Source organism: Sceloporus occidentalis, unplaced genomic scaffold (genome assembly GCF_023333645.1).
Source record: "Sceloporus occidentalis isolate IW3139 unplaced genomic scaffold, rSceOcc1.0.p SCAF_1, whole genome shotgun sequence".
NCBI classification, from domain to species: Eukaryota; Metazoa; Chordata; class Lepidosauria; order Squamata; family Phrynosomatidae; genus Sceloporus; species Sceloporus occidentalis.
In genome coordinates, this window is record NW_028316981.1 from 78742143 (window position 1) to 78762293 (window position 20151).

Genomic DNA, 20151 nt, shown 5'->3' on the forward strand with positions numbered 1-20151 from the left:
CCCTTTCATTTCCCCGCTTCCAGAAAAGGGGAAATGTTGCAAAGAGTACTTTGCAAAAAAACATTTTTCCTTTGCGAATGCTACAATTCAAATGTTACAATGTTTCAATTTGGCAAATTGATACATGCTTTTGCTACTGTCTCTAAGGAATTCAGGGGTAGCTTAAAGAATGCATGGCATTGCATCCTTTACTGGCATTCCGAGGTGAGGAATTTATTGTTGTTGTTGTTGCATGTGTATGAGGCATTCTGGGGTGGCAAGGAGGGGGATACAGGATGCAGAAATGGCATTAGCTTGCATTCTGGGGTTGAAAATGGGGCCAAGGGCAGATCATAACCTGCACTAACCCAAATGCCCACAACACACACACAGGAGGTTTTTAAATTTGACAAGTGGTGCCTGGTCCTTTAAAAAAAGGAGGGGGGAAGCACACTTCTGATGCCCCAATGAGTGCTGCAAACGTCACCTTTGACCAACGCTTGATTGACAGCAGGTGCCTTCATGTTAAACCCGATTTCCCCAAGTGGGCATTCGGGTTAAAATGCCCCTGATTTGTAGTGGGCACTTGCTTACGGAGAGATTTGGGAGGCCCCCCCCTGAATCTGTCCAGTTCCTTCCAGGGCAAAACTGCCAGTGGGAATGGGGCCATTGGGAGAGAAGACATCCTCTGGTTGTTTTAGTTTACCAGCCTGTTGACTGATTCCTAGCTGCAGTAGCAGTGACCAACTGAGTAAAAATATGCTGCCATTGAATGCTCAGTTAGTGGCTGGGAAATGAATCTGATTAAATCTGTTCTGACTGAGGAGTTAATCCTTGAAGAGCAAGCTGACCTGGTTTGTGTAACTGAAACATGGCTGGGCAAGGTAAAGGCATAATTTGACACAACTGTTTTCTCTACTAGGGAGTGCAGCAACAGGCACAATCCAATGGAGAAGAAGATGTAGTTGCAGTAATTTCTAATGAATCCATTTCCCTATTAAATATATTGTCTAACATTCAGCAGGGTGCAAGCATGATCACCTAGTAGAGGGGCATCAGGATTGGACTGGGATTCCATTGCTGTATCTAAGTGATGTAAGTGGTCCCAAAATGGCATCAGCCTCCACCCCGCACCCCCCAAACTAACTGTCCTTTCAAACAACCAAGCAATCCTGACAAAATCCTGGCTGGTTTATTGAATGGAGAGAGAGCACAATATCTATCAACCCACCCTTTTCTTTCTGACAAGCCCAAATTCCTTGCTGTTCCAAGGAAGTGATGGTAATAAAATGCTTAGGGAGGTCAGTTCAGTAGCAGTTCTTCTTGGGCTTTAAATCCCTTTCAGAATCTGATAAAAACTATGCCCCTCCCATAAAAAAGCACGTAAATTTTCAAACAGAAAGGAAATCATTTTTCCCCCAAAATCTTTTTTGCTGCCCCTTCAGAGACCACTACAGGTCTCAGGGCCACAGGTGAAAAAGCCCTGCAGTACATTAGTGGTGGAGAAAGAGCTGGAAGAAATTTGACCCAAGCTTTTAACATGACCTCTAAGCAGGCTTATTACGTAGTAGAAGCAGATGCAGAGATTTTTCTTCACTGCCACCACAGCACTTGTGCACTGTCATCCAACTCGTAAGTCGTTTCAAGTTATGAATATTATGAAGCTAGATTGTAGCCCACTGTACATTTTACAGACCATATATCAGTCACACTGGCTACCACTGTGTATTCAGGCCTGATACTAAATTATGGTTCTTTCCTATAAAATCCTAAAATGCTTGGTGTCAGAACATCTGAAATAATGTTCTATATAAACCTTCTCATAATCTATGACCTTCATTCAAAGACCTTTTGTGTGTCCTACCACCAAACGAGAGTGGATTGGTAGCTATATGGAACAAGGCCTTTTCTACCACAGTACTCTGATGGTAAAACTCCCTCCTTAAGTAAATCAGAGTAGCCCCTTAATTGCTTGTTTCTGTCAGACAGTGAAAACTTTTCCATTTCACTCAGCATTTTAAAAAGTGCCACTATCTAGTTCCACTCATGTAATTTCCTTTCATGTTTTTTAAATATGTTGTTTAAAAATGGATCTTAGAGAAACAATATATTGTGTACCATCTTGAGAGTTTGAGATTGAAAGGCAATCTAAAAACCTTAGAATTAACACACAAAATAACTGCAAGAAATTAAACCAGACACACCACAGGACCCAAATGAATGCCTATTTAATGGTAAAGAAAATGTATCTCCAACAAGTTTGCATTATAGAAAAATTATCCATTTTAGCTTCTCTAAGAGGGCAAGGGGTTCTTACAATCTCAGCCCTCTCCAGTAAGAATTAAGTTGCAATTTGCAGCAGGTCTGCTGAAGTTCTTTATTGATAAAACTGCTTACATTCTTTCTGATCTGCACATCTCAGCTGAAACTGAGTACCTTCTCTTACAAGATTTTGTCGGATGTATTTAAATTGTTCACACCTAGGGATGAATACAGAAAGTCTAAAACTGTTCAAGGTACCATTTGCCCCACTTGACTCACACCCAATATGATTAACTGTAAGTGGCATATGTTATATCCGATACAGGAAAGTTAACCTGCTGAATCAAAGGATTCATTTTCATCTGGCATGCTTGAACCCCCCAAAGTGTTCTTCTAGATGCTTCTGAGAAACTAACAAGAAGACATGAAGGCAATAGTCCTCCCACACTGTTTGTTTCCAACCAGTATTCAGAAGCATACTGCTTCAGAACACTTTGCTATTATGTTTTTTTTAATATAGGATTTATGGTCCATAATACAACATATATAATAAAACTGTACAAAATATTATCATTATTAGATTACATACTTTTTGCCCCCCCTCCCCCTCTGATGGCTATGAACAAGTAAATTAGTACCCAGTACCCATAATGTGGAATATCTTATTAATAATTTCTCTAACTTCACTGTACCCTTTTTCAGCTTTAAATTTCTCAATCCAACTATTTTTCCCATTAGGCCATTTCGTTTATTTGACCATTATATTTCCCTTTTCTTTCCCTTAGATATTCAAATAAAAGACATTCTGTAATATGTGACCAATTCCCCCCCCCCCCCAACATTGTTTATTTTTCCAACCCAATGCATTTACAGCACGTGCAACATTATGTAATCTTCTGTTTTATGCAATCTAAATTTTCAGACTTAAACAATTCTCCTTATCAAATTGAAAGTTTCTCCCCATCATCCTGTTTATTTCCTGTATAGCATCTAACCAAAAATTTGATATATGTTCCTTTTTAACGACATCCATGCCAGCAATTTGGAGAAAGTTTTTTTTATTTATCATTGCTATCTGATGTGGAGTTCTATACCATTTGCTAATTAACTTTAGTTGTTGTTCTCTTATACTTATTTACATTTATAATTTATATATTAAATTTAAATATTTATATTTTTAATTTTAGTTATCTGAGAGAGCTGCTATTTGCTATTATGTCTGATAGAAACAGACAGAATTTATGGAGGCTAGCTCCAGTTTTTAAAACCAGCAGCAGCTTACAGCCATTAGCAATGCCAAAGTCGATCACCATACAAATCTTTTGTGGCAAGAAAATTTAATGTTTATTAACTAAACACATTATGCTGCTATGTATTTTGTTTTTAACATGGAATCTGCCCTTCCAGCTGTTATTACATCCTCAGTGGATGCTTTGTTAAGGTAGCCTCAAAAACAGACACAGATACTTTAGAATACATCATAATACATTTGAAACTAATGAGTGTCTGAATGAGTTTCATAACTTTACATTTAAACTGAATTTTGTTTATTTTATTGTAGATTTTCCAGATCTAGTTCAAACCACCAGACTAGCTTATGTTTGGGATTCAGGACTGAAATGGCTTAGCTCATTCTAGGCAGTAACCTATGCCATAAAAACAGAAATGGTGTGACCCTGTTAATCCTTTAAGGCAGTGGTTCTCAACTTTTCAAATGCCGTGATCTTTTAATATAGTTCTTCATGCTGTGATGAGTCCCAACCATAAAATTATTTTCATTGCTGCTTTATAACTATGTATTTCCTATGGTCTTAAGCAAACTCTGTGAAAGGTTCGTTCGACCCCCAAAGGGGTCGCAACCCACAGGTTGAGAACCGTTGCTTTAAGGCCTTTCCAGAGTACCATGCAGTATTTACTTCTTAATTTATTAGTTATACCTACATTGTGTTTTCCTTCAATAAGCTTTAGGTGGTGTATGTGGTTTGTTTTCATCCCTTACTTAGGCTGAATTTGTCCTGCAGAAATAATGCCAGTTGACACCACTTGAATTGCCATGGTTCAATGCCATAGAATTCTAGGAATTGTAATTTGTTGTGACACCAGAGCTCTCTGACAGAGAAGGATATACAGTGCTACCTTGGGTTACGAATTTAATTCGTTCCGCGGCGCCGTTCGTAACCCGATACATTTCGCAACCCGAAAAGGCGCTGGAAAGCCGTTAGCCGCGCTTCACATTTGAATTTCGCGCCGAAATGAATTTCGTAACCCGAAAAATCTTTCGTAACCCGGAACAGTTTTTTCCAATGTAACTTTTTCGTATCCCGGAAATTTCGTAACGCGGTCAATTCGTATCCCGGGGTACCACTGTATGTCCCACAAAACTACAATTCCCAGAATTCCACAGCACTGAGCCATGCCAGTTAACATGGTATCAACCTGAATTATTTCTGCAGTGCAGATGTAGCCTTAGTCTCATAACAGAAATGACAGGCCTAAAGTCACCCATTTGGATCTCCCAAGTCCCAATCCACCAATGTAATCATTACACCACGTTGTTCTGTGATTGTTCAATTCCTGTCTGACCATTTTTTAGAAGGTAGGTTTGAGGAACTATTGTTCTCCCATATGGGAAGTTCTCCTGCAAGATTCCTCAGAATTCTATTCTGTCTCCAGTGTTTTTAAATTAACAGAATATGCTATGAAGAAATTTAGAGTGAGCTGCCATTAGTACATGATGATACCCCGTTCTATTTCTCCTTCTCACTGGAGCCAGAAGCACAGATGTCTCTGAATGAACACTTGAGGCCACTAATGAACTGAATGAGGGTGAATGAATTGAAGCTCAAGATGGATCTGCTTACAAGGAGATAAAGAGGGAGTGTGTGAATTCTGAATATATATATACACATTCCCCAATGTAATTTACTAGCAGTTTTTTTTGTATCTGTGCATTGTGCTGGATTTTCAAGTAGTACTGGTAATCAGGAACATTCTTCATCAGAATCACTAGCATGACAACTATGCATCTTTCTGTATAATAAAGACTGCATTCTTCATTGTATTGCATTCTGTGGTACCCTGTCAACATGACTGCTGCTATGCAGAGCAACACAGAGTCTTCAGCCCAGAATGTGGCAGTTGTCTAAACTGAATTTGGCTAAACTGAATTAGAGAAACAGTGTTTTGTGAATTATGATATCAATTTATTAGTTTCCATGTAGACTTGAATCCATTATATTGTTATTTCATTTTCAATCCAATCTCATATAAATTTATATAATCAATGTTATATCTGGGCTTTCTGCCTTTGTTCTATTTTTGTGTATTTTAAATACATCATTGTATTTAATGGGACTTGAGCATCCACAAATTTTGGTATCCACAGGGGGCTCCTGGAATCAAACCCCAGTGGATTCCAAGGGCCCACTGAATATATTCCTCACTTCAATATACAACAACAAGACGGCTTCTTCAGTGGCAGCACTTTCAATGATGGAGCCACCTTTAAAATGTACCAAAACCACACTAAAACTTTGTCTCAAAAAGACCAAAATATTATTCCACAAGTGGTGGCTAAAAATGCATTTGAATCTCCTACATTTAAAAATAAAAAACAAGCCACTTGGATTTCAAAATAGGTTTCTTGGTTGTTGTTTTTAAATTTCACAGTAATATTCAAGGTGGTCCATTCCAAATTCAATCATTGTTATTCTTAGTATAAGTATTAAAATGCCCTAGTAATTTTGACAGCAACACCAGAGTATCCAGAAGCCCTAGAAATCAGCAGTAGAAGAAAACATGTGTGTTTTCACAAACAATACTAAAGCCTTCCATGTTTTATGCAAACACAGGTGACAGATGCATTTCTTAATGTTCAAATCGCGTTACTAGGCTAACTGAACTGTGTGCAGGAAGATCTTGTGATTTATGAGATCAGAGACACATTCCTGATGTTCTGGATTAGCTGTAACCTTTCCAGCAAAAATGCAAGGCAGCTGAAGCAGTAACTAGGTGACACCATCAAAAATACATGAGTGATAAAGAAAGCTTTTAAAGTCAGTTGTGAAAACAGTCTAAGTACCTTCTCAGGGATGTTCACAGATAAAATCTACATAATCTGGCACTTAAATATGGCTATAATGCACCTAAATTAACTGAAATGTGCGTTTCAGTTATGTACCACATTATTTTCACAAATCCCACACAAATTGCTCAAATATCTTTGGCAATCCACAGGACCATTTTAACATACATTCCCCATTTTCTCTCTATACACACGAACAGCTCTGTTCATAGAATGGGGAGACAAGTTATGGGAAACAGGGTGGTCTATAAATCACAAACGTGGTAACTGCCTCACACTTATAATAATAATATAATAAAATTTTATTTATATACCGCCCTGTGGCGAACCAATCCGGGCAGTTTACAACATTTAAATAACATATAGCATAAAAACAATATATTTCCCTCCCCCCTTAAAAAGTTATTAAAATGTATATCTAAATTAAAACCACAATAACTAGTTAGAACAACAATAAATTAAACAAAATAATACCAACCAATAAACCACTGCAACTTCAGTTCTAAAGAAAACTTACGTATTCCTTCACATTTTTCGTCTTCACAGCTTTGTAAGAGGAATAAGCAGGATACAAGGTGCCAAAAAACAGCCTGGAAGGAAAGCATAACAACAAAAAGATGAGGGAGGGGACAAAAACAAAACAAGGAAATCTCATTAGAGGTGCATTTACATTGTAGAAATAATGCAGTTTGATTGCACTTTAACTGCTATGGCTCCATCCTCCAGGGAATTGTAGTTTTGCAAGCACCAGCATCCTTTGGCAGAGAAGGCTAAAGATGACTACAAAGCCCAGGGTTCCCTAAGATGGAGCTACAGCACTTAAAGCGCTGTCCAGCTGCATGGTTTCTACCGTGTAGATCAGCGGTTCCCAACCTCTTCTATGCCCCACACCCATAGGGAATATTTTGCAGGAAACACCCTACAAAAGCAATATCACATTTGAAGAATAAGAAGTCTAATTTCTAATTTTTTGAACCACACACAATACTGCAGGCAAACAAACTGGAGGATTGAAGATGTTAGTCATAGGCCTGCATTTTGTTGTTGTTGTTCTCAGTTCAGATTGTATGGAGGGGTTATAATCTGAACTGAGAGCAACAACAACAAAATGTAGGCTTCATGATTAACATTTTGAGGGGGAGAGAGGCCTGGCCTGAAAGACTAAGAGCCCTCCTTCTGACCACCATCTTGAGGGGGAGAGAGGCCTGTTATGTTTTATTTTGACTTTGTATTGTACTTCCTGTTGTACACCGCTTTGGTCTAATTTGGAAAAGCGGTATATAAATAAACATCATCATCATCATTATTATTATTATTAACATCTTCATTTTTTCCCTCCTGGATGATTTTTTAACACCTTGCCTGATGATGATGAAGCCAATGGAACTTCGAAAGCTTGCAACACATGTATTGTGCGTTTTGTTTGGCTCAATAAAGGTATAACTGTTTGGTGGACTTGGGATGTTATTGGATTTTGCTATATGGCCCACATGGCTACCCCTGCATATGTTTCCCCAAGCTGTCCATTTATGCAGGTTTGGGGTATTGGTGAATGGGGATAGTGGCTTAAGGCTCACCAAGTCCTGACCTCTTCCAGCCCCCCCCCCCAGCAGCCCTTCCCTTCCAGGGCCACCAGATGTCCTCCTAACTGCAAAAGAGTAGGACAAGGCACCGCAAAATGCAGGGCATCCAGGAACACTGTGGGATGTGCCTGAATAAAAGCTCAAAACACTGGCCTTTATACAGAGGGTGGATGGCCGTCTGTCACAGGAGTGTGTGTGCCTTGGTTGTGAGTTCCTGCATGGCAGAATGGGCTTGGGCTGGATGGCCCTTGGGGGTCTCTCTGAACTCTCTGCGACGGTGGATGCCATGACCCTTTAATGCAGACCCCAAGCGATAGTCTCAGTTCCTAAGGCCATCGGGAATATGTGTTTCCAATGGTCTTAGGCGGCCCCTGTGAAAAGGTCGTTCGACCCCCCCCCCCAAAGGGGTCATGGCCCACAGGGTGAGAACCGCTGCTCTATGAGGTCTGTGCTTCTGAGTAGAGGACACTTTGAATGCCTCCTGGACATGTAGGGCATGTCCGGGAAAAGGAGGGCAGATCTGGTCCTCTCCCAATCCTTTTCCTCAAGAGAGCCTCCCAGGAGGCAGAAGGCGTCCTGGAAAAGGAGGGCTCCCTTCCCTTCTGCCAGTCGCTAACAGCAACTTCATTTATAGACCTCTTCATACCACCTAAGACTCCCTCAGTCCGGGTGCTCCTTTAGCCACCTGGGAAGGAGGCAAGCCTGAGGGGAGCTTGAGCCCTTGCCTGGGGCTGAACTCAAACCTTGGGGCTTGGGAGGGAGGGAGGGAGCCAGTGGCTGCAGCACAGGCATGTAAGCGCTGCGCCCCCGGGGCTCCTGACTAGGCCAAGGCGGGGCTCGGACCCACAGCCCTGGGATCGCAAGGCCACCCTTCCCCTCTCCCTCCCTCCTTCCTTGCTGGCCCTGGCTACGGCGGCCGAGGAGGGTCCACCTTGGGCGCCCCTCAGGGAGTCCGGCGAGGGCCCTGGGGCGGGTCCAGAGGACTGGCGCCCAGGGAAACCGCCTCCCCATCGCCATCCGTCGCCTAGCAACGGGGAAGGGCAGGCCTAGATGACACCGCCTCGGCCTCGCTTACACCACCAGCCGGGAGATGATCCAGGACACCATGGCCAGGCCCCTCCGGGGAACGAAGAAGAAGAGCGGGGCCGGCTCCGTCAGCAGCACCAGCAGCACCGGCCTCGGACTCGGCGGCGAAGAAAGGGAAGGGAGCGCGCTTAAAGGGCAGGTTTCCTGCAGCAAGCGTGGCCCCGCCCCGCTCCCTTAAAGGGGAGGAGGAGCCGCGGAGACTGAGTCGGTCGGAGGGAAAAGGCCTGCCCCCGGCGGTCCTTCTGCCAGGGTCCAGGGAGGGATCCAGGATGCCCGGCATCTTGGGCACCAGAGCAGCGGGAAGGCAGATGGGCATTATTAATACGACCTACGTTTTTATCCAACCGGGAGACCAGGCACGTCCTCCATTCCAGCCTCCTGTCCGGGAGGAATCCAAAAGCGCCCTCAAGCATGGATTTACATTTCCCTGTTTGTCACGTCCTCCATTTTGCGGCTAGGACGCTTGGGGTGACCCCCCGAGGAAGGGCTTGTGGAGGCCCCAGGGAGAGATCCTGCGGGGCTGGCAGTGGGCGCCCCCCGCTGGGGAATGCAAGCACAGGAGAGGAAAGGCTGGCAGGGCCTTGGCGCCTTGAGAGTCAGCCACCACAGCCCTCTCTCCTCATGGCTCCACAAAGCCCCTCTTGGCTGAGGCCCCTGCAAGGCCAGGTGGCCGCACCCCAAAATAAGACGGGAATCCAGGCTTCTTCGTCCTGCTCAGAATGGAGGACATTTTAATTCCTCCTGGATGGAGGTTGAGATGGAGGTGACACCCTGGAAAAGGCGGTGTTAGGCCTGGGCCTTAGGGCTTTGGCTGCATTTTGTATTATGGACTTGTATTATTATTATTATTATTAACCTTTATTTATGAAGCGCTGTAAATTTACACAGCGCTGTACATGCAATCTTTTTAGTTAGACGGTTCCCTGCCCTCAGGCTTACAATCTAAAAAGACATGACACAGAAGGAGAAGGGAGTGGTGACGGGAAAGGGTAAGAGGTCCAGCAGTTCCTCTCTACCTCCGAGGCCTGGACCAAGGCAGATGGACTGGAGGGAGGGCTTGGCTCCAAAATGGAAGGTTAATCATTATCCAGGGAAAATACATACTCACAAGTAGGATAATACATATACAGTACATAGCAATACAGGAAATGGATCGATAAACAGCCAACAACAGAACATCAGATAGTAAGCGACAATTATGCGATGCCTGGGAAGGCTTCTCTGAACAGGATGGTTTTCAGCTCCGTTTTGAAGCTGGTTAAAGAAGTGATGGCTCTTGCTTGTGGAGGAAGAAGGTTCCAGGAGTGAGGGGCAGCAAGTGAAAAGGGGCGAATCCGAGATGGGGCAGAGGAAATCCTGGGCTGAGACAGGAACCCTTGACTACCAGAACGGAGGGCCCTGGTGGGAAGGTGAGGAGAAAGAAGGTCAGATAAGTAAGGAGGGGCCAGTCCATGGAGGGCTTTGAATGTCGACAGCAGGAGCTTATACTGAATGCGGAAAGGGAGAGGGAGCCAGTGAAGGGATGCCAACACAGGAGAGATGTGGTCAGAGCGGTGGGTGGAAGTGATAATGCGTGCAGCTGAATGCTGGACAGAGATTAAGGGATGGAGGTGAGAAAAAGGAAGACCAGCCAGGAGGACATTACAGTAATCAAGTCGTGAGACCACTAGGGCATGGACCAGGATCTTGGCAGTAGAGGCGGAGAGATATGGTCGGATTTTGGCAATATTGTACAAAAAGAATCTACAAGCCTTGGCTGTGGTCTGGATCTGAGGGATACACGACAGAGAAGAGTCAAAGATAAAGCCAAGACTGCGGGCTTGCTGGACTGGTTGAATGGAGATGTTGTCCACAGAGACAGAAAAGGAGTGTTGAAGGTTGGGGTTAGGAGGAAAGACAAGAAGCTCCGTCTTGGACATGTTGAGCTTCAACCGCCGATGGCGCATCCACTGCGAGACAGCTGTAAGGCAAGACGAGACTTGCTGTTCAAGCCTTGGAGAAAGGTCAGGGGCAGAAAGATACAGCTGGGTGTCATCAGCATACAGATGGTAGGAAAAGCCAAAAGAGCTGATGAGTTTTCCTAAGGACAGTGTGTAGAGAGAAAATAGAAGGGGACCCAGAACAGAGCCCTGGGGAACTCCAACAGATAAGGGAACAGGAGAAGAAGTCTGACCCCCTGCAACTACTGCAAAAGATCTGCCAGACAAGTAAGATCTAAACCAGTCGAGAACAGAGTCTGAGAACCCAAGGTCAGAGAGTATGTCAATTAGGAGACAGTGATCAACAGTGTCAAAGGCTGCAGACAAATCGAGAAGAATGAGAACAGAGTAAAGGCCATTAGCCTTGGCCTGTAAAAGGTCATTCGAGATCTTAGTGAGAGCTGTCTCTGTAGAATGCCTTGGGCGGAAACCAGACTGAAAGGGATCGAGAATGGAGTTGGCTTCAAGAAACTCAAGACAGCGTGAATAGACAACCCGTTCCAAAACCTTAGAAAGAAAGGGGAGAAGAGAAATCGGACGATAGCTAGACAAGGAGGAGGGGTCAAGAGAAGGTTTTTTCAGAATTGGGGAAATGAGAGCATGTTTGAAGTCCGAGGGGAAGGAGCCTGTAGAGAGAGAGAGATTGAAGATATGGAGGAGCGAGGGCAGAAAGGAGGGAGCTATAGAGATTAGAAGACGAGTAGGAATAGGATCAAGAGGACAGGTAGCAGGTTTGGAAGAGTTCAGAAGTGTAGAGAGTTCATCCAAAGAGGCAGGAGGAAAGACAGAAAATTTGTTAGGCGAAGGCGATAGAAGATTAAGAGCAGAAGAATCAGGAGGGACTATCTCAGAGCGAATAGTGGTAATCTTAGAGATGAAATAGTTAGCAAAGTCATTAGGAGAGAAAGATGAAGAGACAGGAGGAGAGGGAGGTTTAAGCAAAGTATTGAAGGTGGAGAACAAACGCTGCGGGCACCTCTCATTGGCAGAGATCAATGATTTGTAATAATTCTGTTTTGCCATAGAGAGGGCGCGTGAGAAGGAAGAAAGAACAAATTTGAAATGGATAAAATCAGCCCACTTTTTGGACTTTCTCCAAAGACGTTCGGCCGCTCTAGAGCAGGACCGGAGAAACTTAATGTTGGGGGTAAGCCAGGGCTGAGGTCTAGTCTTGGAGGAAGAAGTGTGTACAGAGACAGGGGCAAAATGGTCAAGAGTTGAGGAAAGAGTGGAGTTAAATAAAGACATAGCTGAATCAGCAGAATCCCCGAGATTTAGGGAAGAGAGAGATGAATCCAGGGTCAGACCAAGATGGTTAGAGTCAACAGATTGAAGATCACGAAAAAGACGTTGAATAGTATGGCGAGGAGGAGGAGTATAAGTGAGAGCAAAGGAGATTAAATGATGGTCAGAGAGTGGAAAGTCAAGTGCCAGGTAGTCAGAAATGGCGCAGTTTGCAGCAAGAACTAGGTCAAGACAGTGACCAAGAGAATGAGTTGAAGAGTTGGAGTGTGGTTGGAGGCCAAAAGAAGCTAGCAGAGAGTTAAAGCGAGATGTTGTAGGGTTATTGGAATCGTCAACGTGGATATTAAAGTCACCTAGGATCAAAGTGGGGACTGAATCCGAAAGGAAGAATGTCAGCCATGATTCAAAGTCAGATAGGAACTGGGTGGCAGAACCAGGGGGGCGATAGATGACTGCAACCCGGAGCTGTAGAGGAGAAAAGAGTCTAATAGGATGAAACTCAAAGGAAGAGAAATGATAGCTGGGGGGGAAAGATAGAACTTGAAACTGGCAGGAGTTAGATAGCAAGATACCAACCCCTCCTCCTCGACCCTCAGGGCGGCTTGTGTGCGTGAAGGAGAGACCACCAAAAGAAAGGGCAGCGGAGGTTGCAGTATCATGGGCTGGGAGCCATGTTTCGGTGAGAGCGAGGAGGTTAAAGGATTTAGAGAGAAAGAGGTCATGAATTGCTGTTGCTTTAGGGGCAGCAGAGCGGCAGTTCCAGAGGGAGCAGAGGAAGGGAAGCAGGGAGACAGGGAGAGGCCGAATGGGGATCAGGTTAGGAGAAATGTGGCGAGCCATGGGAAGGATGGGGTTGACAGAGAAAAGAAAGAGGTGAAGCTAGCTTTACAATTAAAGGTCAACAACAACAACAATAACAATAATGACAAAAACAATAATAATATAGCCAGCTCAGGCCTTCTGGGTAGGAGTCCGATGCAAGCAGGAAGTTCTACCAGGGAGCACAGGTTAAACTTGTCCTTCTTCCTGTGGAGAATTCTGGGACAAGCAGGAGAGTGAGATGGAGCAGGGCCTTCTGGGAAGGAGAGAGTTCCTTTGTGTAGGGCTGATGGGAAGCCCTCCTTCCTTCTTTCCCCTCAGAGGCAGAGATGGAGCAGGGCCTTCTGGGAAGGAGAGAGTTCCTTTGTGTAGGGCTGATGGGAAGTCCTACCTTCCTCCTTTCCCCTCAGAGGCAGAGATGGAGCAGGGCCTTCTGGGAAGGAGAGAGTTCCTTTGTGTAGGGCTGATGGGAAGTCCTACCTTCCTCCTTTCCCCTCAGAGGCAGAGATGGAGCAGGGCCTTCTGGGAAGGAGAGAGTTCCTTTGTGTAGGGCTGATGGGAAGTCCTACCTTCCTCCTTTCCCCTCAGAGGCAGAGATGGAGCAGGGCCTTCTGGGAAGGAGAGAGTTCCTTTGTGTAGGGCTGATGGGAAGTCCTACCTTCCTCCTTTCCCCTCAGAGGCAGAGATGGAGCAGGGCCTTCTGGGAAGGAGAGAGTTCCTTTGTGTAGGGCTGATGGGAAGTCCTACCTTCCTCCTCCTTTCCCCTCAGAGGCAGAGATGGAGCAGGGCCTTCTGGGAAGGAGAGAGTTCCTTTGTGTAGGGCTGATGGGAAGCCCTCCTTCCTTCTTTCCCCTCAGAGGCAGAGATGGAGCAGGGCCTTCTGGGAAGGAGAGAGTTCCTTTGTGTAGGGCTGATGGGAAGTCCTACCTTCCTCCTTTCCCCTCAGAGGCAGAGATGGAGCAGGGCCTTCTGGGAAGGAGAGAGTTCCTTTGTGTAGGGCTGATGGGAAGTCCTACCTTCCTCCTTTCCCCTCAGAGGCAGAGATGGAGCAGGGCCTTCTGGGAAGGAGAGAGTTCCTTTGTGTAGGGCTGATGGGAAGTCCTACCTTCCTCCTTTCCCCTCAGAGGCAGAGATGGAGCAGGGCCTTCTGGGAAGGAGAGAGTTCCTTTGTGTAGGGCTGATGGGAAGTCCTACCTTCCTCCTCCTTTCCCCTCAGAGGCAGAGATGGAGCAGGGCCTTCTGGGAAGGAGAGAGTTCCTTTGTGTAGGGCTGATGGGAAGTCCTACCTTCCTCCTCCTTTCCCCTCAGAGGCAGAGATGGAGCAGGGCCTTCTGGGAAGGAGAGAGTTCCTTTGTGTAGGGCTGATGGGAAGTCCTACCTTCCTCCTTTCCCCTCAGAGGCAGAGATGGAGCAGGGCCTTCTGGGAAGGAGAGAGTTCCTTTGTGTAGGGCTGATGGGAAGTCCTACCTTCCTCCTTTCCCCTCAGAGGCAGAGATGGAGCAGGGCCTTCTGGGAAGGAGAGAGTTCCTTTGTGTAGGGCTGATGGGAAGTCCTACCTTCCTCCTTTCCCCTCAGAGGCAGAGATGGAGCAGGGCCTTCTGGGAAGGAGAGAGTTCCTTTGTGTAGGGCTGATGGGAAGTCCTACCTTCCTCCTCCTTTCCCCTCAGAGGCAGAGATGGAGCAGGGCCTTCTGGGAAGGAGAGAGTTCCTTTGTGTAGGGCTGATGGGAAGTCCTACCTTCCTCCTCCTTTCCCCTCAGAGGCAGAGATGGAGCAGGGCCTTCTGGGAAGGAGAGAGTTCCTTTGTGTAGGGCTGATGGGAAGTCCTACCTTCCTCCTTTCCCCTCAGAGGCAGAGATGGAGCAGGGCCTTCTGGGAAGGAGAGAGTTCCTTTGTGTAGGGCTGATGGGAAGTCCTACCTTCCTCCTTTCCCCTCAGAGGCAGAGATGGAGCAGGGCCTTCTGGGAAGGAGAGAGTTCCTTTGTGTAGGGCTGATGGGAAGTCCTACCTTCCTCCTCCTTTCCCCTCAGAGGCAGAGATGGAGCAGGGCCTTCTGGGAAGGAGAGAGTTCCTTTGTGTAGGGCTGATGGGAAGTCCTACCTTCCTCCTTTCCCCTCAGAGGCAGAGATGGAGCAGGGCCTTCTGGGAAGGAGAGAGTTCCTTTGTGTAGGGCTGATGGGAAGTCCTACCTTCCTCCTTTCCCCTCAGAGGCAGAGATGGAGCAGGGCCTTCTGGGAAGGAGAGAGTTCCTTTGTGTAGGGCTGATGGGAAGTCCTACCTTCCTCCTCCTTTCCCCTCAGAGGGAAAGTCTTGTTTGTCTTGTTAGGGAATAGGCCAGGGAAAGCTCTCCCCTGCATTTGGATGGCACAGAGCGGCGGAGGAATGGTATCCGAGTGCCAAAAAGACAAGACGTTGCAGCTTCTCTTGGCCCCTGGTAATTGGTAAACAACGTAGTAGTAGTCAGCATGGGAAGGCCTTCCCTTTCTTGGCCCCAGATGTTTTAGGAGGTTATTTGACCTGGTATATTCTAGAAGGCTGGAGAAGACACTCTTCAATCTAGCCGTTCAAATGCCTGTCAGAATATTGACCCAACTGTGAAAAAGTAAAGCCAGTCTGGCTGGGGCAATGGCTTAAGTGAGAAAGACTAGACTCCACACTCATCCAAGGAAACTCACTGGGTGACACTGGGCAAGTAACACTGTTAGCCTAAGACAGGGATAGGCAACCCTTTTGAGCCGGGGGCCGGGTTGCTGTCCCTCAGACAACTGGGGGGCCGAAGCCAAAAAATAAATAATTAAATAATTTTGTAAATAAATAAATAAATAAACCGGGACAAATGTAGGGCAAAAATTTCAAATGGAGGACACTTTTATAAAAAAATGGAGGGCACGCTAAAAAATTTGCTGATTTTTAAAAAAATGTTAATATAAATGCATGTTTCGGAGGCTTCTATAGACAATTTCCCCCCTTTCCCGCCTCCTCCTGATAGGCCAAAGGCCCCACGCCCTCACGCAACAGGCCAAAGGCTCCGGCGGCAATCGGCGGCAGGACCGGGCTGGGGCCGGTCCCAAGGCCTTGCCGGACCGCATCCGGCCCGCGGGCCGCAGGTTGCCTACCCCTGGCCTAAGACAAAGGCAACCACAAATCACTTCCCTAAGTTAGAACCGACTTGAAGCCACGTAACACAAAACATGAAAGGTGAGGTGGGCTAAATGTGAGCGGCCATGTAATGCTTTAAAGGTCATTACCAACACTTTTAATTTTGCCTGGGAACACACTCTTGACCCCATGACACTCTGATAACACACTGTTAAAACAATTTGAAGATGTCTCTCAGTTAAAAAGATAGCAGAAATTTTGTTTTACGGTGCAGGGATTCCAAGGTAACCCTATCAACCATCCATTATTCATTATGAAATCAGGGAAAGCTGTTTTCTGACAATTCAAGCTAATACAGTCCACCCTTGCCTTACACAGGGGATCCATTCCGGACCTCCCCACATAAGGCAAAAAGAGCTTATGCTCGAGCCCTATTAGATATAATGGGGTCCATGCATGCCGTGTGGCCATGAGCTTCCCCTGTTCTCCCAGTGGCTTCTGCATAAGCTGAAAGCTGCCTATAATGAGCCCACGTATGGCGCAAGCTCACTGTAGTACAGCGGGCCCTTGTTATCTGCTGGGGCTTGGTTTCAGGACCCCCCGTGGATAACAGAATCCATGGATGCTCAAGTCCCATTAAATATAATGGCAGAGCAAAATGGTGCCCCTTATAAAAAATGGAAAATCAAGGTTTGCTATTTGGAATTTATACTTTTGTGGAATATTTTCAAGCCGTGGATGCTTGAATCCATGGATAAAAATCTATGGATAAGGAGGGATGACTGTAACACTGAAATATGTACGCATTTTCTCAAGCCGTGTTTTTTATTAGGATATTCTGGCCATTTGATATTTAGTAATTAGTTACTCTAAGCAACAGTAACTGAGTCTACTCAGTCTACTGAGAGTGAGCAACAACAACACGAAAAGAGTTAATTGGAACCTTCAAAGCTTTCCAAGGGGCCAGACCTCCTGACGCTGGTCCCTTAGCCAACTGGTTTGCTGAACATAATAGGGATGAGAAAGGAGCAATGAAGGCCACGTTATTCTGATGTGTCCCTGTCCCTAGGCAATTACCCATTGCGGGCCTGCTTACTGCCTCTGAAATGATTATTCAGCAAAAATATAATTGCCAACAGAATGAGCCAGAGAATTACAGCAACTCCAACAAAAACTATAAAAGAAAAAGTGAAAGGGGTTTGAGGAAAGCAAATTTGATGTTCGACAACTTTTATTTCTATTTGCTTATATTAAAAAGGAAGCAGAAACTTGTGTTAAGATTCGCCGTCCCACAACTTACACACTTTTCCATTAGAGGCAGAGAAGACTGGACAGCCTTCCTTTTCAGCTTTGTACATGTTTCCTATTCATTGTGAGGAGAAAAGCACAGAGAATGGCTTTTGCCGAGATTGATTTACGATATAGACTAGGGATGGAAAGATGGTGGTGCCACAAAGTTGGACTGACTCCTGAAAACAGGGTCTGCAGTAAGTGCTTCATTATCAAATCCAAGGATTCTGATCAACATACATCATAGAATGAACTTGGCCATATTAAGGTAATACACTACTGGTGAAGACACCAACCTATTGCTGCACCCAGTGAGGAGATGGAAGCAGTGGTGTCACTAGAATTGGTGTCATCCGGTGGAGTAACTTTGAAAGGGGCAGAAGCAGTGATCTCACTGCCAAATGATTTTTGAAGCTTGGGCACTGCTTGTCAAGGACCTGTGGGTGGGCAGCCCACGGGGCATGTGGTGGGGGACCCCGGCTGGGGGGGGGGAGTGGAGATAAGGGGCCCCTCTGAAAGAGAGGGTGCTTCAGGGCAGATTCCAGAGTAAATACTGCCAGCTCTTTGGCAGTGGCAATAGCCTGGCAGTTCAACCAGGCAGCGCAGAGGCAGGTGCAGAGAAGGGGCTGTTCAGCTGACTCACCAAGCTACTGCTGTTGCCAAAAGCTGGAGGAGCAGCAGCAGCAGGAGGAGGAGCTGGTTGGGTGAGAGAGGAAGGAGACTCCCTATCCCACCTGGCCAGCAAAATCAGGGACTTCAGCTGCCACTCCTGCTGCCTCATAGCATTTTCAGGTCTGAGGGAGCTGCTGGAGTCGCAGAAGAGGGAGATTTCCTTTCTCAACTAGCCAACAAAGCTGCCAAACTCAGAATTTTAGCATGCCTTCCTACCAGTGTACCAGGTGACACTCCCCTCTGATGTGTCACCTGGTGTGGTCTGCACCCCCTGCTCCTTCTAGTGATGTCCTTGGTTGGAAGAAAAGTGAACAAGGGAAGAGAAATAAAAACTATAATAGTCTACATTTTGAACCCAGAGGAATTGATATGGCTTCTCAAAGTACAAGTGCACTGTCATTGGGAGAGAATATCCTTATCAGTACTGTTGCTGGTTCACTGCTAATGATGTTGTGACCAGTACTGAAAAAGTTTACTCCTGACTGGAAGAAGTAGTTAGCAGAATAGCAGAGAAACCAATGAAACAGACCCCCATGGGATCTGTGAGAAAGGAGAAGTAGGCAAGGGAGGAGCCAGTACCCTATTTCCAAACCAGACTTGTTTGGATTTCCAGCAAGAGTGCCACTGCATTGCATTGTACTTCTGGGGGCATTATAAGGTTCTTCTGCCCATGCACACTTTTCTAACTATGAATATCCAAGAGAGTTGGCATCAAGCATGAGAGTTGTCATTCAACAAAAATGTGATTTAAAAACAATTGTACAGTTATATACCATTGATCATGTCTTCTCTAATTTGTGTGTAAATAACTTCATTTGGTGGCTCAAGTGGTTAAGATGCTGACTGTTGATTACAAGATCGGCAGGTTGGCAGTTTGAGGCCCGGGTGCCGCATGATAGAGAGAGGTCCCATCACTAGTCCCAGCTTCTACCATCCCAGCAGTTCCAAAGCAAGCAAATGCAAGTCGATAAATAGGTACCACTCCGGTGTGAAAGTAAACAGCATTTGGTGGCCACATGATCACAGAGTAGTCTCTGACAATGCTTTTTGGCTTAGTAAATGAGATAAGCACAGCCCCCTATGGTTGGACATGACTTGACAACCTTGTCAATGAGGAATACCTTTACCTTTAACTTCATTTGACTGCCTAAGATTTATAGGATGGGATTTGTTACATGCCCCTCCAGCATTGAGTTCCACATTATCATTTTAGTAGCACAATTGTGTGGTTTAGAACAATGTTGATTACATTATATAAATATTTAGGGGTTTTTTGTTATTGGAAATCAAAGAAACACTATTTACAGCACATATGCATATGGCTGGCTTTTTAGTACTTATATGCTGGCTCACAGATGAGGAAAGCTGGAATCCAGGACAGCTTGAAACCACCACAAGTGAAATATGGTTTGCAATTCAAGCTGCTTCAACTGCTGTGATTTCCACTAGCATTTCTTGCCCCGAGCTTAGATGCTTGACAGTTCTTGTTTAAATCACTTCAGAGAGAAGATAGTTCAAGAGATCCTGGAGGGCAGAGAGCAAAACGAGTTACAGATGCAAAAACAGGATAGGGGAAACAATCAGGAGGAGGAAAAGGAAGGAAGCCCAAAATTGCCAAACGAGAGAAAAAAAGAGAACCATAGAAAAAGACAACAAACCAAAATGGAAATGTGGAAAAATGAAAGAACCTAAAATTATGAGACTTCAGAGAAGAAAATTCAAAAAACCTGAAAGGATGCCAAATTAATATTTTATTTGCACACTCATATTGTTGTTTATCAAACCAATTGCTGAATTATCCATAATCTGCTCAAAATAGAACACGTGTAGTTTACAGTGTCACTCCAAAAGTGTAAAATAATATAAACCTAGAAGTAAAAGTGGCCCACAGAATGGAAACACATAGTATATATTCTAATCCCCAAGAAAGGGCAGTAACCACAGGATCATTGCATTGATTTTTTATACAAGTGAAGTGATGTTTAAAATTCTACAACGAAGACTCTTACCATATACGGAGCAAGAATTGTCAGATAACCACACAAGGTTCAGGA

At 45.2% G+C, this 20151-nt stretch overlaps 1 protein-coding gene across 6 annotated transcripts in view; it reads right to left on the bottom strand.

Annotated features, from left to right (window-relative positions):
• The window catches only part of LOC149321667 (receptor expression-enhancing protein 2-like), a 43197-nt gene extending 34105 nt beyond the window's left edge, over positions 1 to 9092 (bottom strand). For 3 of the 6 annotated variants that reach the window (XM_089526581.1, XM_089526566.1, XM_089526574.1), the window contains exons 1-2: positions 8984 to 9092; positions 6843 to 6915 (exon numbers count right to left, since the gene is read on the bottom strand). In XM_089526581.1, coding sequence (XP_089382707.1) covers positions 6843 to 6915; positions 8984 to 9015 — 105 coding nt within the window. In that variant the 5' untranslated portion in view covers positions 9016 to 9092. Of the gene's footprint in view, positions 1 to 2376; positions 3319 to 6842; positions 6916 to 8544; positions 8797 to 8983 lie in introns of those variants that run through there. The other 3 variants (XM_089526595.1, XM_089526588.1, XM_089526601.1) reach the window with 3 other exon arrangements.
• Positions 9093 to 20151: the final 11059 nt, after the last annotated feature.